Here is a 21,345-nt window from a genome sequence, read left to right as displayed (position 1 = left end):
ATACTAACTTATGATTAACTATAAAAAAATTTCAAATATTTTAGCTATTTGTTTTTATCAAAACATTTATATATGTGATATAATTTAATAACTGACAAAAATACTATCATTGAGGTACTGTACAGTAAATACAATTACCATATGACAGTTACAGATTAAATATAAATTTGGTATTAATAACTTATAATAATAAGATTGATAAAATATTTTTACATTTTAAATATATATTGGAAATATATAAATTATCTATTTAGTATAATAGATTTGGCTAAAAATTTAAATAATATATATTGATATAGTTTAAGTACTGTATTTATAGTAATTTTTATTAACTTAACATGCATATATCACATAAAAATTAAATTAGTTTAACATAATTATTCAATATAATATTTAAAAATAATCTCGTTTGTCTTCAAATTAAGTTTTTTTATTTATAAATATTTAATTATATTAAAAAACTTAATTATTTAATATAATATTTAAAGATTTTAATATACCAATTAAATATCTATAAAAAAATAAAAACTTAATATTTAAGATAAACCCTATTAATTGGTGGCAAATATTTTTGATATATTAAATAATAATTAATAGTTTTTGGAATTGAGTTCATAATCAAAAATACAGAAAACCTAATGTACTAAAAACATTGTTATTACTATATGATAGTCTATAATATAGATATAGACTCTATATCTATAAGAAATTTAAATTTATCATGGGTATTTTTCCATATTTATAAATCATATTATAAAATTGTTTGCATATTTTTTCATGCATACATATTTAGGTTTAATCTTTAAAATTAAACTAAGTTTACACATTTATTTTTAAAAGCAAACTTAATTAAAATAAATTGATAAATTTTATTTTATTTTTTTTATTCTAAACTAGAGTATTATGTGTATAGTTTTTAAAATAGTGATAATTAGTGCACTAATTTAGTCATTTTGAAGGTTAGTTTTTGATGATTTTGGTAAATGATATGATTGTCAATAAAATAGTCCAAAAAACATTGAAAATCAACTGATATTACATAAATCGAAATATTTGATAAATACCTGATAAAAGTTCTTTGAGTCAATGATTGATACTTAAAAAGAGTCACCAAATAAATATAATTTTTACCAATTTTGTAGATACACATCAATAAAATTGATACAACAAATAATTGACATAAAAAACTATTAGAAATACTTTCAATTTCAATATTTATTGATTATTTTGAAGATATGAATTGAATAAATCAATTTTTAAGCCGTCAATGACTCATAACATGGATTGTCACCAGTTTATGACAATCATGTTTTAGGTTTATTTAAATGATAGCACTTATCAAATGGAAATCAATTTAATTATTTCTAATCGTGTTTTTTGTTGATAAAAATGGACTTTTATAATAATATTTATAGAATTTTAAAAAAATATTTTTAGCTAATAATAAGTATATAAATTTAAATATAAAATTTAATTATATTTCAATTAATTCCAATCAATATAAAAATTATCAATACTTGTCTATCTCTATAATTCTACATGTATTATATTTTTAGTTTTGTTTAGAAATTTGTTAAATATAATTTTGAAACTCAATAAATACATATGTTATACACATAGTTATTAGTAATAAATAAAATTAATTACTAATCTAAAATCATAAAAATATATTGAATAATTCAATATAATTTTGTTAGTTTATAAAATTAGAAAATATTTATTAAATAGATAATAAAATCAAAGCAAAATATATACAGTATAATACAAAAGTTTTTTTTATTTATATTAATATTTTATATCTATTTTTTTATAAAAACATGTTTATGAAATTATAGTCATCAAGATAAACGATAAACTACTTTTGTACCGGTAATATAGTAGACAGTGTAAATACAATTTACAATATAGTCTATAATATAGACTCTATATTAATGTAATTTGAAATTACTAATTTCTAATAACCAAGGATAAAAATGACAATTATTGTAAAAAATGATAATTTAATTAACGTATTAATGTTATAAACTATCAATACTATTGTCAAAATATATATATAGACTATAGTACCGTAGTATAGAATCTGTAGTTAAATTTTGTGGAATATTTTTGTGGATTTATAATCGGTTTAAAACCGGAGTTCATATCATATATACATTTGAGGGACTGTTGGATAAAATAAAGAGCACATAAACAGTACATTACATTACAAATATTAGATGATATGTTACACTTGTATTGTCAATGCATTTTAATACCAGTTTTTCAACTATCAAATGGTTGTTTCAACCTTGAAATGGTACGATAGGATGAACATGTAGTCTATGCACATGCACTGTATGATCCGTTTTTTTACTATACTGTATGTATTGTATGTGTACTGTCAATGATAACTCGGTTAAGTATATACTCCTCTATAGTACAGACTATTATAGAATCGACAATTGATTTAGCAATTGATTGCAATTAAAATTATAAGTAAGTAATTGTTATAAATTTTCCATAGCTTTGAAAATCATATAAATATACGACAATTGTCTCTATTTATGTCCAAACAAACTATCATTAATTGCTAAGCAATTGATTAAAATTTATTCATCATTTATTGCTTCATATTTTAGGGTAAGAATTATTTGCGAAATATTCACCACTTATTGCATAATAAATGCCATAATTCATGAAATATTTGACATTTAATGTCTAATTGATTGTCATTTCACGCGTTTTTTAAAAATATTAAAATTGAAATTAAAACTAATTTTATATAAATTGTTGTTATAATTGATTGAAAGACATAATTGGGTATATATTTAATAATATATAGATCTGATCTCCCAATCCGTGACAAACAATGGCACACTTTAACTATTTACCGAAGGATGTTGAGGACGAACTGAGAACTAATGCTAATGCCATAGTGTCCTCAGGAAAGGGTATTTTGGCTGCCGATGAAAGTACCGGTAAGTGTGAAGGAAATTAAATTCATAATTTTGTTGTTGAAATTGAATGACATAAACGATGATAATATGAATGACAGGAACAATGGGTAAACGGTTGGAATCAATCGGCGCCACAAATGATGAAGAATTGCGCCGACAATACCGACAAATGTTGTTTACGAGCGACGAAGTGGCCAACAATTACATCAGTGGTGTTATCCTATTCCACGAAACTCTTTACCAAAAGGACGACGCGGGCACTCCTTTCGTCGAGATTCTTAAGAAACGGGGTATTATTCCCGGTATCAAAGTTGACACCGGAGTCGTACCACTCCAGGGAACCAACGACGAGTGTACCACTCAAGGTCTGGATGACCTTCAGAAGCGTTGCGAACAGTATTATAAAGATGGCTGTCGTTTCGCTAAATGGCGGTGTGTTTTGAAGATTAAACAGAATGAACCGTCACCGCTGGCCATCCTCGAGAACGCCAATGTATTGGCCAGATATGCTGTTTGCTGTCAACAGGTATATTGTGATGAATTTAATTATTAATGACTTTTGATAACTAAATGATTAAATTATATATTAGGCAAAACTTGTGCCAATTGTTGAACCGGAAGTTCTTCCCGACGGTGATCACGACCTCGAGAGGTGTCAAAAAGTGTCGGAAAAGGTTTTGGCGGCCGTTTACAAAGCGTTGAGCGATCATAACGTGTTTCTTGAGGGTACTCTTCTTAAGCCTAATATGGTGACCGCTGGACAGTCATGCACTAAGAAATATACACCACAAGACATCGCAAAAGCCACCGTTACGGCTCTTCAGCGCACAGTTCCCGCAGCTGTTCCCGGTATTTATTAATTGATTTGTCAAATCAAATGATACCAATGTATTTCATTTATCTAATATTACAGGAATTGTATTCCTGTCCGGTGGACAATCCGAAGAGGAGGCGTCAGTCAATTTGAATGCAATCAATCAATTTGAGGGTAAGAAGCCATGGGCTCTTACCTTTAGCTACGGACGCGCACTACAGGCCAGTGCTCTGAAAGCATGGGGCGGTAAGAAAGAAAATTTAAAGGCTGGAGAACAGGAGTTCCTTAAGAGAGCTAAAGTAAGTATTCAATATTATTGACCAAATTAAACAATTGGTTGTATTGTTTGCACAAATTATGCGATAATTAACCACAAAATTGATTATCAGGCGAATGGATTGGCTGTTAAGGGAAAGTATGTTGCTGGATCCATTTCCAGCCTCCAGGCGCAAGGCTCTAATTTTGTGGCCCAACATAAATATTAGATATATATTCCATATATCCCATCCATTTTTAACTACATTTTTTAGGTACAATTAGTGTTTTCAATACTACTTGTGTCCAAAAATCAATTGGATTTTATCATCTTTTGATATTATAGTTAAATTAACACATTGTCTTGCGTTATGATTAATTCAAAAAAATACTATTTTTATGTTATGTTTCTAATTGCGTCAAATCTTTATAAATGTTATGTATTTTTAAAAAATATATTAATGTATTTCATATGTATTATAGGCAAACAGTGAGGCATCGTTGGGTAAATACGGTGGCGGTATAGTTGGTGCGGCCGGTGGTAGTGATCTGTTTGTGGCCAATCACGCCTATTAGTCGTCTCTTATTATTATTATATCTATTGGTTTTTATTCTCAAAATTTAGATCTAATTTTAAAACAATATATCTATGTCTATATATATATATATATATATATCAAATATCAATATTTGAATCTAGCATTTATTTTAGTGGTGATGTTTTATGATTAATCAAAAAATAGTGTTATAAATATTTTAAAATTTATTTACTCATTAGAAATATTTTAATGTTATTTAAATGGATGTTAAAATATAACGAATATATATATAATATATGCAATAAATGACAATATTATAAATGATTATTATTTCAATTAAATTAATATTTAATTATTGACTGCATTGACATCAATAAAATTATTGTCAATAATTATATTCATAATGATAAGACAAATATTAATGTTAACAAATAATTAAATTAATTGTAATTAATGAAAATTAAACATTGATTACTAATATTTATATATACAGTACAATGGTTTCTTTAAATTTACTGTTATTTTGGCACAAATTTGTTCAAAATATATTGATTCTTAGTTTATAACTGCTAACAAACAAAGTGTTTAGCTATATATAAATTGACCACATTTTCTGGATAAACATCTAAATGTCGATACTTACGGTAATTTTTAAATTAATAAAAATAATGTATTTAAATCAATGAGGGCACAAATTTCCACGGAATTTATAATAATTATATTTAAGTATTATTATACAGTATTTTATATCACATTGAATAATGTAATTTGTAGTAAACTTATTATCTAAACTACTAAATATACTGTAGACTATATCTACAATGTACTGTATATATACTGTATACTTGTACTTATAAACTTGTGAAAATTATTTTTAAAAAGTTTATTTTATAGCACTAATAATAATCGTTGATAAATTTAGTTTAAGATTATTTTTTTTTTTAAATTACTACATAATATTTTGCCTAAATTTTTTTTTATATTTTAAGATAATTTTTTATATATATAAAAATTTATATAAAAATCTAATATTTTGATTTGAAGCTGAATGGCAAGTAATTTATTGATAACTAAACTTATTATTTGTCTCATTGAATGAAATAAAAAGAAAACTACGCGATTCGTAACATTGTACTAAAAAATTTTATTATTGTAAAAATTATATTATATATTAGATTTCTACTCTTTAGACATTTCAGTAAATATTTTTCTTTTATTTGATGTTTGAAATGATTATATTATGTTTTTTAAAAAAAATGTCTCACAGAAAATTGGTCACAATATACAGCATACAAATTGCTAGAAAGCAGTGTTTCATTATACTGGTATATAATATACGGTAAATATACACATTTATATCAATATATAAATTACATACATATTATATATTTCTTGTATTTCATTGAAAATAACAATTTCCTAATTGCTTTAGCGCTTAGTCTAAAAGGTATAAAATAAGTATCGATCTTATTATACAAATGTATACATTTGAATGATTAATAAATAACTGAATGCATTTTGAATATATGTCATAAATGTATGTTTTTTTGAAAAATAAATATATGAATAAATAATGATATTTGCAGTTGAAGTAATCATAATATTACAACATAATATATATATATAGTGTATATAAATTTTATATAATAATATCATTGTTTGGCATCTTTATAGTCCATATCTGAGTAAAGATAAGTTTGTTTTGTTGAGAGGTTTGCATATTCCTCTTGACTTATATGATCATAAAAATTGTTGACTTTTTCGCCGTCAAACATCATACTGTAATCTAAATTCAAGTAATAAAGTAATAATTATTTAGTTATTAAATATTTAAACAAATTATAGCAATAATAATCAACACATATCCTATTAAAAAAATAATTAATAATATCAGACAATTTTGTTGTATAACATTAATAATCATAGAAACCGTTTAGTTAATACTTAATAAAGTATATTAATAAATTACAGATTATATAAATTACTTATTAATAATAACTATAAAATATTGGTATATTATAGGACCAACATACAGTAGTCTATAATAAGCATTATTATACAGTACTTTATTATATCTATACAAAAACATATATGTAATGATTAATATTAAAAATAATAGCAATAATAATTGCGATGTGAAAATAATAAGTTCTAAAAAGATTTGTAAGAAAATTTCTAAAAAAATGTCTCATAAATCTCTTCAATAGTATTTTAATTTTCATTACTAATTGAAAAATATAGACTTTGATGATATTATTGAATTGAAATCCAAATTTGGTTAATTAATGTAATGTATTTCTAGAAAACACTAAAAATATCATACATATAAACATACACTATAAATTATAACTTTATTTAGTGCATAATTATAAAGTGTTTTCTAGAAATACATTACATTTAATCCAAATAATTATTTATTAAATTTAAAATAAACTACATATTGATTGTTGTGTTGTTAAAAAATGGTTGAAAAACTAATTGATTTGTCATTTTTAATATAATAAAATGACATGTATTGAATGAAAATGTATTTATCTATGGTTACATAATTGATTTATTAAATTTATTTTTTAAAATCAAAAAATAATCATGGAGCAACATTATATGTTGCATATGAACAAAAATTTATTTTGGAAATATTATAGAAATTTCCAAATTTTGATAACTCTCTTATTTTTGTCATCTATAAATAATATGCTATAAAAGATAAGTCATGATGTATTATATAGTAAAACGATTCTTCCATAGGCTATGAAAAAACAGTTAATATATTTTATAACTATCTAATTAAGTTACTATTGCTATTAAATTAACTATTAAAAACATTAACGAATGCTATTAATATAAAACAAATAATATTATTGAGTATATATTGAATTTAAGTGTTAGATAAATAAAATAAAACAAATTATAAATAAATAAATTTATTACTATATTACTGATTCATATATATATATATATAAATCTACTAAAAATTAAATTATTAAACTGCATTAGTCTAAAATATTTAGTAATATTATTTATAAAAATTGTTTTATTTGTTGTATAGATTTTTACAACTTAACTTATTTGACATATAAAATACTATTGATAAATCAAAATGTTCAATTGTAACATTAAAATTATTAATATAAATTAATAATGTAGTTAATATTTAAAAAGTATTTATTAAATTTTGACTTTTATTACTGATATGACTTATATTAATATAAACATATCTATAATAATAATAATATTTTCTCTGTCAAGACTTACACAAAACAAAAATTATTTCGAAAATGTCATTTGGAAGTCATATAAATGTAATTTTATGTGAATATAAATATCACAAATATTGTAAATTAAATATATATATATATATATATATATACAGTATATATACGTTTCAAGTGATGATAATAAATAATATAATTAATACTTGTTTCTTATAAATACAAATATTTCATTTAAAAAACAAGAATTTTGATTATGAATTATGATATCGAGAATAATAATATAAATGATGTCATAGTATGAGATGTATATATTAAAAAAATTCATAATTTATATATATTTATTTTATTTGTAGTTATTTGATGTAAATTCTTTATATGTATTAATATAAAGATAAAAATATAATAAAATGTTTATATGATATGAATAAATATGCTAATTTAATGATATAAAATTCAATATAAATTTATAACTAATAATGTATTTCATATTGAATATAAAGAATATATTATACGACAATCCTTACCGACAATATGTGGCGAACGGTTCCTATTACTCATAGGACTGGGAGATCGGGGTTTACGTCTTAGCACAGGTGATGTCGAGTGTAGACTAGATGTCTGCGAAACGTTATCGACATTATCGCCATTGGTATCATTAATTGGAGAATTAATCGATGGTATACTTGGTGTATGTGAACTACGGGCTGACCCAAGTGGCATAACATTTGAAAACCAAGCACCTGACTTTTTCCATAACTGTTTTCAATTGTACAGTAAATTATATAATATATAATTAAAAATTTTTATCTAAATATATACTTCTCGTGTCTCTGAGCACAGTTTGCACAGCCAAAGTGGTTCATTGTCTGCCGTCAATGTGTCGACACCACACTTATTACAGACCGACTGAAATTAAAAATATAATTTATTTGCACTAATTTAGACAAATATAATCTTTTAGATAATCCTATATTTAAAACTTATTTTTGGTTTAATGGCTAAAATATCGTAATGTTTTATTTAACAAGTTTTATTTGAAACCTATTTTTCCTAAAAAGGTTTTGAACATTAAAAAACAAATAATATTTGGTATTAACTTTAATTAAACAATTTATTCAACAACTTATATGTTTAAAACACAAAGGATTAGCTAATAAATATATAAATACAATAAAATACTATAATCTCTAAATAAATACTACACAAAAATATCTAACATTATATTCTATAAAAACTATCTTAAATTTTAAAAATATTGTTTAACTTTTGTTGAATATAGTTAATGAAATATTTAAAATATAATTTAGTTATTTGATATCATAAATAAATAATAGTCAAGTAATAGATATTAAAACAGGGCCTACTTTGAGACAATCTTTACATTGACGTCCCTGAGCACCAAAAAGACCAAATTGATCGCTACATAAAACACAGGTATGTTTGCCATCTCCTCTGGCATTTCTTTTCATATTATTTAATCGATCCAACATTCGGCTGTAAATTCATATATAAATTATACATTTTATTTGATAATTTAATTAGCATATCTATATTTCATATTAAATTATAAATTATAGCTATATTATCTGATTGTACCATTTCAACATTATAACAGATAACTATAAATTAAGTAAAACAATCACATCAACAAAAAAGTTATTATTAAATTAAATTACTTTAATGCATTTTCATTGTGCTATTTTTTGTTGAATGTAATTAACTAATATATATTAGTGAAAGTAATAATTTTTTAGGTTTAACATTAATTAGTAATTCATTACAACTCTATAGTCATAAAACTAAATGCTTTTATTGTTATAATAGTAAAGAAATGTGTGTGAAGTGAGAATATTCTCCAGAGATTTGGTGAATAAATTTGTTTTTATTTCAATTTTTATATTACATCCCTTTATTACATACTATTTATTTTAATTTTTGTCAAATCTACTATAAATTTAGTTAATACTACTATTCTTGTTTGAGAATATCAGAATTTACCATAATTGCTTTATAACCCAATTTTAATTAAAAATATATAATTTGTAATAAAGTTTTATGCGAATATACTATATATATATAGTATATATATGTTGGCAGCACTTTAACAAACACTATCATTAATGATTATGATATAGTTTGAGTTTATGAAACATTGATTGAATACTAAAATTAAGCTAATATTTTAGTATTGTAATAAAGCTAGTATTGTAATAGAATTACATTATATAACTCATAAACATTATATTGTATTATATATTTGTATCAAATTTCAAAATAATATCTAATTAACAAATAATTTTATTGTAAATAATTAGTATTTGTTAGAATAATTTACAGAATTGCATATATGATATATGTTAACGAAAAATAACTTGTATGACACAGTATATAATAAAATTAAATATTGACAAAAAACTTTAGTTTTAAAAGTATAACAATTTTAATTAATAAAACAAAAGCAAACTCACGAAATCCTGTCTTTTTCCTGTCTTTCCATTTGTTTAGCCTTTTCAATGACTCTAATAATGACTTTTTGTTCGGAATCATTAATTGTATCATTTTTTGGGCTAATATTTTGAATTTGATTTCCTTTTACTGACCATCCCGTCTCTAATCTGTTGATAAAATATATATATATATATATATATTTATTATTTTAATAAATGTTAATACAATATATATAAATATGTATATAATTGTTGCTTTAATACCACTTTTAATGGCAAACAGCACTCAAAATCAATTTAATTTATGTTGAAGTGTGTGTATGTGTTTGTGATTGCATAGCAATTATCACTACAAATATTATACTCTATACTATGTAAATGTAATATAATAATAATATTATTATATTCAATATATATATATATAATAATAATAATAATAATAACCTGGCTCTCAGTGTTAATTCACGATCATTGGGACAAATCCATGAATTTTTTGAGTCCATATTCATTTAGGTATAAACTTTTAAAAAATAATTTATATACTTTAAATTAAATTTGATTAAAATTTTTGACACATTTTTTCAATTAACCAAAAATAGTAAACCAATAATTTTAAATTGAATTTTTGCGCCCGAAATGTGTTTTCACAGCAATAGTTAACCATTAAAATTAAATAATAACAGTCTATATGACACACATCGAAAAATATGGCTTAAAATATAAACAAATTTTGTGATTAATTGATTGTAATAAATGTATTGAAAAAGATAGCGTATATTATGAGCTAAAAGTAATATATATTTAAAGCTCGGTTTTGAAACAACTGACAAAAGTGTTTGTAGTTAATAAATAAGCGGATGAATGACTGTATATAACTGTATTCACACACATATCTATGTATGACTGACTGACTGTCTAACAGTGTGTTTATATGACTGTGTTTTTCAATGAATGACTGAGTGCTCACTTCACTCACCAATTGGTTACTCGTATAGCACTTGCGTTACACATACACACACTCCCTGTGCTTAACATCCAGATTCTCGATCTAATGTACTCTTATCTCTCATATGTATTTTGCATCAAAATAGCGGTATCTTTAAACATGTATTTATCATTATCTAACTGTATCTATGTTTTATAGTTAAATTTTTTATCTATAGATTATTAAAAAAAACAATGTATTTTTGTTAATTAATTACAATTGTTAATATTATTAATAAAATTATGCACATATTTAATTTTTATTTTCATTAAATTTATTAATATTAATAAAGTAATAATTTGTACAATAGTGTCTTAATTATTGGTGCCTTAATTTATAGTTTTTTATATAATTATGAATAATATATCAAAAATAAAAGCCAGATGTTGTTGTATAACAATTGATGACCAAATTAATCAATTTGAAGCTCAAAATAATCACTGCAGAGATTGTCTTAAAGTAAATTTTATTTATCATAAATAAATTATTTATAGAAAAATCTAAAAGTTTTTATTATCTATAAAATAAATTTTAATTATATTATTATACAATATATAAATTACTAAAAAATTAGATATTTTTAAAGTTAGTTTGTGCCAAATGTGGGATCAAATTAAACGCAGACAATGACCATCAATGGATGTGCAAAATATGCTTTGAAACTAGAGATGTAAGTACTGATACTGTATTTAAAAATTATACATAATTTTTATTGTTTTATATGAATATTAATTATATTATATTTATATAAAAATATAAAGCTATGGAAAAAGTCGGGATTTTGGCTCTCAAATGCTTATCAAATGAATGCTACGATTCCTGCAGTTTCATCCCACGACTCGTTAAGAGACTTATCATCGACTGATAAAGAGTATACATCAGGTAATTACAAAATGTTATGCAAATTAAGTTTTTATATAAATCTAGTGATTAAAATGGCATAAATTAATATATCTATTAAAATCCTGTTTCAATATATTGAATATATATATTAATACAATCACTGTGTCTATGTAACTACAAATGTACTGTATATTCAAACTATTTTTTCTATTAAATAGTTTAAGCAAATAGTTTGTAAATATAAATGTTATGTAATGGATGTGTTTATATAATATTTTTAACGATACATTGGCATCAGATTAGTGGCAAAAATCTTCAAAATATTTTTAAGACAGGAATGTAATGAATGGCAAATTAGACACTATATTTAAATATACTGTATATTAGTTATAGGTTTAAAATGTATATATTAAATGCAAAATAGTTTTGTGAGACACGAATTTGTTTTTGGATGAATCATTCATATGAACCTATATGGGAGGTCCCGGTGCCGCACACGCTATACAAACTGAGAGATTCTTGGACTCATCAGCACTGCTTACGAGGGTCTGTGGTGTCTGAGTAATACCAAAACCTATGTGTATGTAGCTATCGATACATTAGTGTCTTAGTTTTGCAAAACATATACAGTATATATAATATATAAGATTGCTTTTCCTGTTGTGCCCGTTCAACAAAATGTTGTCACATTTTGAGGTTACAGCTGGACTGCTCTGACTAAAGTAACACCAAAAACATATATCTTATAAGTCACACACTATTGACAATTATATATAGTGGTGTTGGGATTGTATTACTTTTGTGGGTTGACTATACCATCGATGGCATCGTTAGTCATAAGGGAAAAGGGAATAGAAGAGACATGATATGACAGTAACATTAGAGGCCAGTCCTAAAACATTAAGTCGTTATCTGTCTATTTTGTGACAAAATCTAATTTTATAAATATCTTATTCTATATCTAACCACAAAACAATTTTTCAGATCTGTTATGTCGAGAAAATTAAATATTAATTGTAATTCAAATAAATTTGTTTTTTTGTATTGTTTGTTACAAATATCTATCATTTATTTAATCAGTGCATCACTTGAGAAATGATACAACAATTGGTATCAATCCTTCGTCTTTAACATTATGGCAAAAGTTGTCGGACGCAGCCATGAGATTAGGAGATGAAAGTCAATACATTTGTAATAATAATAATACCCAATCCTCATCACAATCAGTATCATCAACACTTAGACCACTAATTTCTGTGATAAGAAACGATAGTCAAAGTCCTAAACATGACGAAACTGAACGTCAAATTCATCCAAAATTGTGGTCAACGACAGCAACACTTGAAATGAAATGTCTTTGGGATGAGTTCAACGAATTGGGAACCGAAATGATTGTTACAAAAGCGGGACGGTATGTATGTATATATGTATATATGTATGTATATATGTATGTATATATGTATGTATATATGTATGTATATATGTATGTATATATGTATGTACTGTATATATGTATGTATATATGTATGTACTGTATATATGTATGTATATATGTATGTACTGTATATATGTATGTATATATGTATGTACTGTATATATGTATGTATATATGTATGTACTGTATATATGTATGTATGTATATATGTATGTACTGTATATATGTATGTACTGTATGTATGTATATGTGTGTATGTGTGACATACAGTACTTAGAATTAACTTTTTTTAAAATCATTATTTTTGTCAAATAAATTTAAGAGAAAGTTTTATCTAGAATTTACGATTATCTATATAAATATTTTGCATTTTTATATGTTTTTCCATAATTTACTACTATTGGTGTGTAAATCTTAAGTCTCCAAACCATGTGTGCTATGAATCTAATGGTTCACTTAATGGCAACTCATTTGTCACTGACCCCTATAAACCCCATTCCCCTCAAACCGGGCCTATGAGGTGACAAGTGTGTCGTTAAATACTATATATTCTCTCTTTAAAATTGAAACTTAAAATACACTGTCATTAGCTATTGGAAACATCACTATTGAAAGTAATTTGCTTTTTTCACAACTTTGGTATTGACTTTATTTTGATAACTCATTTATTTTGGTCACTAGTGATTACCACACCTCAGTTCCCATAATATGACAGATACTGTATTATTATTATTATTATTATATCCATGTGTTTCCTCTAAACAAGATTCAAATATAATTATAATAACATTATAGTATACATAGTTGATGTGCACTCAATGCAAACAAATATTAATAATAATATAGATAAAATATAAGCTTTAAAATTTAATACAATTTTATTTTACTTTTTACTACATTGTCTATTATTACACAGTTAATTTATTTTTTCATTATTTAATAAAAAATTAATGAAAATAAATAGTAAATTACATGCTATACTAATCTCAAGTTTCAAAATGATATATGATATTAATTTAAATTATATCAAATGTGAAAATTGGTTTAGTTTTTTGTTGATATTTGCTAGAAATCAAATGTAAAAAAACTTATATTAGTTTATGTCTACCAAACTTTTTCGCCACATTTGGCCTTCGCTTCAAACAAATATTTATTTAGTTTTTAATTAAAATTACACGTTTGAGGCTTAGAGAGAGAGAGAGAGAGAGAGAGAGAGAGAGAGAGAGAGAGAGAGAGAGAGAGAGAGAGAGAGAGAGAGAGAGAGAGAGAGAAATGGACAGCATATGTATGTACAGTAATAAATGATTATTGATTTAAACATAAAATTACATAAATGAGTACTTATTTCAAAGCGTTAAAGATTTATAATCACATAATGAATGAAGAGATGAATTACTAAATAATTTCAAAAAACAAACTCTTAAGAAGTGAGACAGAGATTCGTTGCAATGATTTCTTCGCTGAAAATATGTTATCTGTTTTACATCAATGTCTTTGTGAGGAAATAATATAAAGTAAATGATTTCATTAATGTATACAATTTGATTGATTGCAAGAGTGGGAGTTCATTGTATATAAAATTATTTTCAAAATAGATGGTCTGATTTTTGGGAAATAACTTATATTGAATGGAAATGTATGAAAATATTTTATTTGAAAATTGTAACTATCTTTTATACTATTATATAATTGAACCAGTATGTTAGCCCAGGGATAATACTATATGAGTTATTTCAATTTTGTTATTTTACAAATTATATTAATATTATAAATAATACGATTTTTATAATATTATTTAGATTTTGCATAAAATAACTGATTATTAAAATTTTGTTATTTTATTTTTTGTATCTATTTATTTTTATTATATAATCAACTTAAAGTTTCAAATAAAACAATTCATTAAAATTCTAATTTTATAACTAATTTAGATTTTAAAATATTTACAATAATATTTTTTCTCATTAAATTCATTAAAGTCATTAAAATCACCTAAATATTAAGTATTATTTAATGAATAATTAGAACTATAAAAATATTTTAATCGATAAGTAATCAATAAAAAGTAATTAACGATTTTTATTTGAAATATATTAATATTTAGTTTAATTTATTTTTTAAAAAAACAGTTTTTCCTATTTAGAAATGATTTTATTGAATATATTTAAAGTATTTGCGTTTAAACCATAATTAAACAAAAAAGATTAATCGGATAAACAATTGTTAATCTTATTCTATGTCCATATATCCCAATAGATTCAATCAACTGTACATTTAGTTTAAGTTATTAGATACCAGACCTCAGCCCATAATACAAATAATAAATAATTTATTTTTTTTCTTTACTCTACTACTTATACAACACTTACTAAATCAAACAATTGTTGTATATTGTATTGTTATATTGTTGTTAAAATCATTTTGATATTTTCAAGTTTTATTTGTACGATTATATAATTTTTTAAATAAATAAACTGCTAATCAAATAAAGCATTTATTGTATGGTATACTACAATATTATAATACTGTATAATACAATATTTTAAAATATACTTTTAAAAATTTTAATATAATTTTGATTCCGTTAACTTAAATTAATTTTTATTTAATTTTTATATTCAATATAATATTTAAACAAGATTATCTATTTTTTTATCAATATATAAATATATTTAATAAATGACTTTTACTAAGAGGTTTAAAATATAAAAATAGTTTAAAATATTAATATCAATATGTGTGTGTGTGCACGCGTATGTATGTGTGTGTATGTGTGTGTGTGTGCGTATGTGTGTGTATGTGTGTGTATGCGTATGTATGTGTGTGTGTGTGTGTGTGTGTGTGTGTGTGTGTACTGAAATAAACAATCAGTTTATTGATTGATAGTTGAAAATAATAACAAAACTGATTTATAAAATCAGTGCAGAAAATGTTATTTAAGCAAACATTTGTTGCTTTAAAATAGTGATACAAACATTGCATTATATTTGACAAAATTTTATAAATAATTAAATGATTAATTAATATTGAGCTCAAATTGATTAATGGTTATATATTTAATATTTTCAAATATACAATACTTTTTTAGAAATTTTATAAATATATTAATCATAAATAATAATTTAATATTTTTCAAGTATGAGTTTTAAATGAATTATAGGTTAAACAAGAAACAATATATAGAAACTATTAATATATATATTTAATAGACTTAAAATTTTAATATTTTAAATTATGGATAAATTTATACTGAATTAAGTGACATTATTAAAACGTTGTATGATTATTATATATAATTTATTTATTTTTATAATTTATTATTAATATAACTTGATTTTAAAAAATGCATAAATTAATAATAAACTAAATAAAAAGTCGGAAACTTAAAACACACGTTTTCTGACTGGGAATTCAAATCAACAAATTTAGTAGCAGTTTATATAAATTTTATGTAAACCATATAATATTGTATATAAAATATTTTAAAGAATTCAACATCAAATTTATTAATGTCTTAACATTAATTTATTATAATTTATATTAATTAAATTGTTAAAATGTTAAATTCATTTAAATTAGTATTGTAATAATAATAATACTCTATAGTCTATTATTATCATTAATATTTAATTGTAGTGATGACCAGATTGAGTACTACTGGAGTTACTTATTTAATTATTAACATTTATAACAAAATGTTTACATTTATTGTATAACTTATACAGTATAAGAAACAAAATATTATTGCATAAAATGGTAACTTTGAAGTCCATAAAAACAACCGTTTCTCGACTGGATTACCAAAATTTTTATGAACTATTTTATTAACTTTATAATCTACTCTAATGTTTGAGTCCAATGGTAGATATATATAGTATTTTTATAAATTATTTATAATTTTCAAACATATGAAATATTCTGAATTTACTATTTATGATAAGTTACTATAAGTTAATATTATTATTAATTAGTACTACAAATTACTGTATTATTTATTTCTAAATACTTTTAATTTCAAAATAAAATTTTATATTTAATTTAATAAATAACTTTTACAATTAGGAGAGCATTTCCAACATTTCAAATAAAACTCCGGGGAATGGATCCGATATCAGACTACATATTAATGATGGACTTTATGCCAGTCGATGACAAACGATATCGATATGCATTTCATAGGTTTCTAATGATTATGATTTGTTTTGCTTAACTTAATATTTAAATTTAATATAATCAATATATATATATTAAAACAACACAAATAATTAGTTCGAGTTGGGTCGTGGCTGGAAAGGGAGATCCGAGTACTCCGCCCAGAATCCATGTGCATCCGGACTCACCCGCTAAGGGCGCTCATTGGATGAAACAAATTATATCATTTGATAAAGTTAAATTGACAAACAATCAATTAGATGATAATGGACATGTATGTATTTATGCTTATCATTTAAATGTGAATTTCATATAAATAAAAAAAACTAAAAATCTATTATCAAAATATCAGATAATCTTAAACTCAATGCATAGATATCAGCCGAGATTTCATGTGTTATATGTGGTACCAAAAGATGAGGACATGAATCAAACGGAAAATTTCAAGACATTTACGTTTTCTGAAACCAAGTTTACAGCGGTTACCGCATATCAGAACCATAGGGTAAGTCATAACTTATAACTTTTTTTTATAGTTTTATCAAATTATATTAATTGTTCATTTGTTTTGTAGAAAATTATTTAAAAATTAAATCATTTATATTTATCATTTAGAAACTTTTAGTGTACATGACTTATGTGTTATGATATACAGTGTATACAATAATGTAGAAAATCTTATAATATATTATAGAAAATATCTGAGTTTCTAATATTTTGAAATATAATGATATTTGAGACGACAAACATGTATTGCAGTTCATTAATAGTTGTCTGGAATTATATATAATAAGACAATTGACTAACTCTTTGCTTACTTAATAACAAACAGATAACTCAACTGAAAATAGCGTCCAACCCTTTCGCTAAAGGTTTCAGGGATTGTGATTTGGATGACTGGTAGGCATTTCAATGAGCTTTTGTTTCATTACTGAGTGTTATATGACATCCGTTACTATTCATAGGAATGGGATGCCGGCACAGACACCGACACATGTAACTAATACACATATATTTGACTCGTGGTCAGCAACAGCAGCGGCACAAACATGTAATCAACAGCAATACCGAACCAATGGATCGGCTTTTTCTCATATTATGCAAAAATGATTACTAATATACAGTATATTTATATTAAATTTATTTATTTAAACACTTTATAATAAATAACAATTTTTAGATATTTTAATTTACCGTAAGCTATGATAGAGATATTGTTTGATAAAATTTTTCTAAAGACCATTTGTATACCATTTTTGTAATTTATAGTATATTTGTTTTTTCATTTTTAATACAAACTTACGATATAATATTAAGTGCCTTAAAGTGAATAATTATTTAAAAATTAAATAACTAAAAAATAATTTAATATGCTACATTAACTTATAGATTATATGTAAATTAGATTTTAAAATATCCGAAAATAAATAATTGATATTTTATGACATTTTATAACATTGTATTTCTAGAACACCAAAAATATAATAAAAACACTATAATTTATAAAACTGTATTTTAATTGTTTCACGTTTTTATTTCCTAAACAACTATTTTATGCATTTCATTAAATATATTACAAAAAGATGTGATAATAAATGTAAAGTAATTGAGTGAAAGAAAGAGAGAAACGAAATGATTATACAATATATTAATACTATACATACCATTAATTATCTAATGGCTGCGATAAAATGATATATCATTTAATATTATAGTGTAGTCAAGACTTTTGAATAAACAAAATGTGTATCTTATTTGAGATTTAATGAGACAAACACTATGAATATAAACTGAATATGAATTAACGGTTAGATAGAGAAATGAAAACACGTAAACATGTTATTCACAATTTTGTAGACAAAACATAGAATTAGCTATAAAAAGAAAAGTTTAGATTATATTAAATTATTCATTTAATTTCATAATAAAACCATTTATTTATATATATATATATATATATATATATATATATATATATAGAGAGAGAGAGAGAGAGAGAGAGGAGGGAGAGCACCGTTAGGCTATCTACTGTATGGGTTATAAAGTTTGCAATGTTTATGAATAAAATAATAAGAAACAATGATTGCTGTGGTGACTAAATTATTGAAAAATCTACCATGATAATATATTATTATGATAATATTGAAACATTTATTTTTAGTTAATGAAATATGAAATGCAATAAATGTAAATGTACTTGGTCATTTTTTGAACAGTTGCCAAAAAACAAAATTTAAAAAACTACTACATTTGATAAAAATATTCAGTGATTACAATACTATTGATTTTTTGACACAATAGTCGTTACTTTTAATTTAGTAAACAATGTGTATATTATTTGTATTAAATGAAACAAATCCTAAACCCGATGAATATAAGCTGATTGTAGTCTCGATTCGCGATGAATACTACTCGAGACCCGCACTACCGCTCAGTCATATCGACGACATAATCGGCGGTAAATAATATAATTAATATATATATGATATTTGAATCATATTTTTATTACATTTTATGTGAAATAGTGGTATAATTTTATATTCAATTAGTATTAGTGTTATTAACATAATTAATATGCTGTATATAATTTATAATACTGTATAAATTTTATACTTCATAATAATTATAATATATATATATAACAGAATATGCATTCATTTGTTAATTCATTCATATATTATAATATTATAATTATTTATTGATATATTAATAAAATATTTGATCAATGGTTAGGCAGAGACTTAGAGAAGGGTAGAGAAGGCGGGACATGGCTTGCGATGAATACTAATGGAAGAATCGCTGCTCTTCTCAATATTCTTGAACCACATTCAGACATCAGTCCTGATAAGAAAAGTCGAGGTTTATAATAAAATTTCATTAATAAAATAAAGTGATTAATAAACTTGTTTTTAATCCGTTAGGATTTCTTGTCATTGATTATCTTCAAAGTAATTATAATCCACGACAACATTTGGATCAAATCAGTGAAAAAGCTTTCGATTATAACGGGTTTCGTATGATTGCTATTCATGTCAAGTCAGACTCCATCGATATGTCTGTATTATCTAAGTTTGACAGAAAGCCAATACAATTGAAATCAGGTTTATATTATACTATAATATTATAGTTGTCGTTTGATCTACAACTTAATCAATGAATTAGGTGTTTATGCTTTTGGTAACAATAGGATTGAAGGAAAACTTTGGCCGAAAGTTGAAAACGGAAGACAAAAGTTTGAACAGATTGTCAATAAATACAAAAAGATAACCGAAAAGAAAGAATTAGTCGAATCTTTATTTGATTTTTTATCGGACACTACTCGGTATCGATTTGATTGTCGTTTATTTCTTAATATTATCTAATTATACATTAATTATATATATATATATTGTATATTAATTTTAAGATATGAATTGGACGAACAAATGTCAAGTCAAGGAAATGATAAACCAATTGAGACATTGAAGTCCATGAATGCCCTCAATGTTATGATTTCAGGTTATGGAAGCCGTACTCGATCTGTGATTTTGGTGGACAATCAGCTTAATGTCGAGTTTATCGAGAAAACAATGAAAGAACCGATTGATATAACAAATGGTTGCGAATGGATAACTAATTCAATTAATTTTAAAATTAAATCATGAATTTTAATGGATTTTAAAAAATTTTTATTATTAAAATTCTAATTTTTTTATTGATGATAAAATTATTTATAAATAAAACT

General features: G+C 23.5%; 4 protein-coding genes across 6 annotated transcripts; 3 read left to right on the top strand and 1 right to left on the bottom strand.

Moving 5' to 3' along the window:
• The first annotated feature begins 2,340 nt into the window (after window positions 1–2,340).
• LOC128964249 (fructose-bisphosphate aldolase-like) lies at window positions 2,341–4,821 on the top strand. Of its 3 annotated transcripts, none has more exons than XM_054310820.1 (7): window positions 2,341–2,475; window positions 2,822–2,957; window positions 3,035–3,462; window positions 3,527–3,785; window positions 3,850–4,049; window positions 4,140–4,280; window positions 4,489–4,551. In XM_054310820.1, exons 2-6 carry the CDS (start codon window positions 2,849–2,851, stop codon window positions 4,233–4,235), a joined length of 1,092 nt encoding a protein of 363 aa, XP_054166795.1. In that variant the 5' UTR covers window positions 2,341–2,475; window positions 2,822–2,848; the 3' UTR covers window positions 4,236–4,280; window positions 4,489–4,551. The 3 variants fall into 3 exon arrangements, with proteins under 3 accessions (XP_054166795.1, XP_054166794.1, XP_054166796.1); XM_054310819.1 differs by lacking the exon at window positions 2,341–2,475 and adding an exon at window positions 2,513–2,619; XM_054310821.1 differs by lacking the exons at window positions 2,341–2,475; window positions 4,140–4,280 and adding an exon at window positions 2,513–2,619 and having other exon boundaries at window positions 4,489–4,821.
• A 1,375-nt stretch (window positions 4,822–6,196) lies between these two features.
• Window positions 6,197–10,778, bottom strand: LOC128964106 (rab effector Noc2-like). The gene is made up of 6 exons (XM_054310664.1): window positions 10,651–10,778; window positions 10,228–10,374; window positions 9,124–9,253; window positions 8,579–8,665; window positions 8,284–8,515; window positions 6,197–6,330 (listed from the first exon to the last, which is right to left on the bottom strand). The coding sequence occupies exons 1-6, from the start codon at window positions 10,713–10,715 to the stop codon at window positions 6,197–6,199; spliced, it is 795 nt and encodes a 264-aa protein (XP_054166639.1). The 5' UTR covers window positions 10,716–10,778.
• Window positions 10,779–11,831: 1,053 nt separating this feature from the next.
• Window positions 11,832–18,731, top strand: LOC128964105 (T-box transcription factor TBX1-like). Its single transcript, XM_054310663.1, has 8 exons — window positions 11,832–11,861; window positions 11,953–12,073; window positions 13,115–13,445; window positions 17,532–17,648; window positions 17,739–17,895; window positions 17,974–18,126; window positions 18,454–18,521; window positions 18,587–18,731. Exons 1-8 carry the CDS (start codon window positions 11,832–11,834, stop codon window positions 18,729–18,731), a joined length of 1,122 nt encoding a protein of 373 aa, XP_054166638.1.
• A 969-nt stretch (window positions 18,732–19,700) lies between these two features.
• LOC128964104 (transport and Golgi organization protein 2 homolog) lies at window positions 19,701–21,265 on the top strand. Its single transcript, XM_054310661.1, has 5 exons — window positions 19,701–20,079; window positions 20,355–20,480; window positions 20,543–20,722; window positions 20,784–20,943; window positions 21,028–21,265. The coding sequence occupies exons 1-5, from the start codon at window positions 19,947–19,949 to the stop codon at window positions 21,263–21,265; spliced, it is 837 nt and encodes a 278-aa protein (XP_054166636.1). The 5' UTR covers window positions 19,701–19,946.
• Window positions 21,266–21,345: the final 80 nt, after the last annotated feature.

Source organism: Oppia nitens, unplaced genomic scaffold (genome assembly GCF_028296485.1).
Source record: "Oppia nitens isolate AA-2021 unplaced genomic scaffold, nextdenovo-longstitch-racon4-pilon3 scaffold8_pilon_pilon_pilon, whole genome shotgun sequence".
Lineage (NCBI taxonomy): Eukaryota > Metazoa > Arthropoda > Arachnida > Sarcoptiformes > Oppiidae > Oppia > Oppia nitens.
The sequence above is the reverse complement of the archived record's forward strand: the minus strand, read 5'-3'. Positions and strand labels throughout refer to the sequence as shown.